The sequence below is a fragment of the Cyprinodon variegatus genome, unplaced genomic scaffold (genome assembly GCF_000732505.1).
Source record: "Cyprinodon variegatus isolate N-32 unplaced genomic scaffold, C_variegatus-1.0 Scaffold81, whole genome shotgun sequence".
Lineage (NCBI taxonomy): Eukaryota > Metazoa > Chordata > Actinopteri > Cyprinodontiformes > Cyprinodontidae > Cyprinodon > Cyprinodon variegatus.
In genome coordinates, this window is record NW_015150534.1 from 272,875 (window position 1) to 276,229 (window position 3,355).

The window sequence follows — 3,355 nt, forward strand, 5'->3', positions numbered from 1 at the left end:
TTCACTCGTCTTTAGAAGTTTTTAAGTCTGTAAAAAAGTTTTTGAGGAAGTAGTATTTTTTATTTTTTTTTTAGACTTTAGAAACTCAGAAGCTGATCAAATATCGGGTTAAATATCGGTGGCGTGGCCGATGTCCGATATTCAGTTTTAAGGCCGATACCGATAGGGGGCCGATTTTATCGTGCATCCTTATATTTTAATTATTTTTAATTCTGGTTATAATTAGAATAGTTGTGAAAATCGGCAGATGGCCGCTCACATTGAGCCTGATTCTGCTGGAGGTTTCTTCATGTTAAAAGGAAGTTTTTCCTCTCCACTGTCGCCAGAAGCATGCTTAGTGTGAGGGATTGCATTCAAGTCAATGCAATCAACTGGTTTTTTTGAGATAGAAAACTTTGAGTCAATCTGATTGGATGATCTGGTGAACTGTAAAGTGCCTTGAGTTGTGAACTATAGAAATAAACTAAATTGAATTAATTTGAAAATATACTCTATGCTATTTCATATGCATTATTTAGTTTGAACATATTTTATTCATTCTAAAGTTGTGGTTGATTCTGTTTTGCTGTGGCAGCTCGCCACCATCGCTTACATGTAGCGAGAGACTCTCTAAAAGAGGAAAGGTTTTATGAAACACCTTCGGAGATGTTGTAACTGACTGCTGTCTGGTTTTTTGATCCCTGGGTGATGGTCAGGCATCGGTGAGTCAGTCGAAGGAGAGACGCCCAAGTCCTTTTTAAACCCGCAATTTGCTGAGCTTCATTTGTTGTGTTAAGAAAAAAGAAGGAATAAGTGACTCAGATTATGCATAATTACTGCTGCATGCACACGGTTTACAGAACTGATGGAGAGGATGGACAAAACTATGGAAACGAAGTGAGATTAAACAGGAATCTCCTTATTATCGCTGTAATATTTTGACCTGAGCTTGATCTTTTCCTGCCTTAAAGTTTGCGCTGACAGTGGCTTGACTTGGGCACAGCGACCCTGGGCGTGTTGGAGGAAGCGAGGAGTCTGTGCTGCAGGAAAGAACCCCGGCTCATGCAACTCGGAGTGGGGCTTTAATCTCTGCAGGAACCGTCAGATGGCTTTGACAGTGTGCAGCCACCAATTAGGTTGCACGATTGAACTATGGCTTTGTACTTCTTGAAAAGCTTCTCCATGGCCTTATTTATTTTTTTTAATAAATTCTTCCTTCCTGTGAGCTTCTGTCTTCACCTGGGACCCAAGAGTAACCTCATTATCCTCTTTCTTCTTCACTCAGCCACTTATCTTTTAGCATTACAAGCTCCTTAATTGAGCCGGTCAGATATTAAACGCAAACTTTGACAGAATGATTCTCCAGGGAAATGTTCAGACCTCATGCATGTCTTTTTTTTTCAGCTTATAAAATTGTGATAGTGTCTGTTTTACCCTTCAACACACTTGTTTGCACACAGACACACACTGCTCCTCCCAAGTTCCATGAAACAATGTCAGGAAGTACATTAGCAGGACCTCCATTGTATCTCCCCATACATCCCATGCTTCCTGAGCCAGGGGTGGGTGCTGCCTTGCTGGGACACACTGAAGAGCCCACTGGTGATGCTGGTGGGGGTGGTTATGTCTGGTCCAGAGACAGACTGATCCTTAATCCTGCAGCCTTCTGCTGCAGCTTCCTAACTAGGGGGGGATCTATGCACACCGTATCTCCCAGTTACTGACGTATAGCCAGATTTGTGGTTTTAAGTGTAAGGATACAGTTGGGATTATTTCAGAGTAAGCTGATCCCAGACCAGTGCACGAGGTGGCTTTAAGAGAGTTTGTCGTGGAGCCTCAAAGGGGCACAGATGGTGGGAGTCGCCTAAACCTCGGCGCTGCCTGCGGCGGCCTCTGTGGTCGTTTAATTGTAGCAGAAACAATGGTGGAGCGGGGAGCTGTTTATTCTGAAAGTGTGTGACCGTTATGGCATTTTTCACTTTGGGCCCTGCCTTACTTTCTTTCTTCTTTTTTTTTTTTTTTTTTTTTTTAAAGATATCTCAGCTTCAGTGTAACAATCCCCCCGTGTCTGTGTTCAGGTTTGCCACCACCCAGACTGCCAGGACCTGAACAGCAAAAATCCTCTTCATCTGTGTGAGTCATGTGACTCACGATGCCATCCAGAGACCGCCGACAACATGCACTTTGACCGACACCCACGATTCGACCTGCAACCTCAAGGTAGATCATTTCTTTATTTCCTCCCCCCTCCGTAGAAAGGGGGAGGATGAAGTCATCCCCTGTTAACATGAAAGGACCTTTACTGTGAAAATATCATGCATGCCAGGTCTTTATTGTTGCAGGTGATGTCAATCATTACTCCGTTTCATGCCTAAACAATCTCATCATTCATGTTAAAGACATTCTGATCGGGTCTGATAACTGCTGATTTACTAAAACTAGAGTCGGCAGCATTTTTGATGTTTCTGAGCTGAGGGGGACACAGAAAGTCTGTCTGATATCCCCGCATTTGTTGATGACACCTCCGAAAAGATAACCCTCTGTTCTTAGTTCATTCACTCCAAGCTCTGATTGGTTGCTGACTTTTCTACCTGGAGTGAATCTTCCAGGAAGTCATCCCCAGCTCTCTGTCTAAACCTCTGAGCAAAGAGGAGTGGGCTGTAATCTGAGGCTCTGGGGCTTGTGCTAACTAGTCCTAAAGGGTGTTTTTTTTTTTTTTTCTTCATCCTCAGGTGTTGACACATTTAGGAGATTTCTGCTTTCATCTTATTGCTGTTGTAACCAAATTACTGCTGCTTCTTAGAGTTGACATATTTATCTGGATAAAAACACTTTTCTTTATTACGAATGATAGGATTGCATCATTTTTGCAGAAGAGTCTTTTAATCTAGCTCAATGCAATAGAAATAATTAACAGTAATTACATGTTTAGGATTATGGGAAAGTCCAACCATAATTGATACAGAAATCTTCTACTTCCTAAATGGTATAAATTTCCAAAGAAATTCCACTGACTTTATTTTCTTAAACAAACATGAAGCAATAGTAGCTCTAGTGTCAGAAATTTCCTCATCTGAGGCGGACTTTCTCAAGCTTTATCCATCTCTTAAGGGAAAGAGACAGAAAGTTTTCCATCTTGAATTCATTGGTTTATTTATTGCTCCACAGTGCTTCAGTAGGTAGCACTGCTGCCTTGCAGAAAGAGGGTTCGGGTTCGATTCCTGGCCGGGGTCTTTCTGCATGAAGTTTGCATGTTCTCCCTGAGCATGTGTGGGTTCTCTCCAGGCATCCCAGCTTCCTCCTGCAGTCCAAAAACATGACTGATGTCGTGTCAATTGGCTTCTCTAAATTCTCCTTAGTGTGTGTGAATGGTTGT

General features: G+C 42.3%; 1 protein-coding gene across 6 annotated transcripts in view; it reads left to right on the forward strand.

Annotated features, from left to right (window-relative positions):
- plekhg5 (pleckstrin homology and RhoGEF domain containing G5) overlaps positions 1-3,355 on the forward strand; it is a 152,718-nt gene that overhangs the window by 92,564 nt on the left and 56,799 nt on the right. For 5 of the 6 annotated variants that reach the window (XM_015373146.1, XM_015373145.1, XM_015373144.1 and 2 more), the window contains one exon: positions 2,058-2,199. In XM_015373146.1, coding sequence (XP_015228632.1) covers positions 2,058-2,199 — 142 coding nt within the window. Of the gene's footprint in view, positions 1-1,743; positions 1,932-2,057; positions 2,200-3,355 lie in introns of those variants that run through there. The other variant, XM_015373148.1, reaches the window with a different exon arrangement.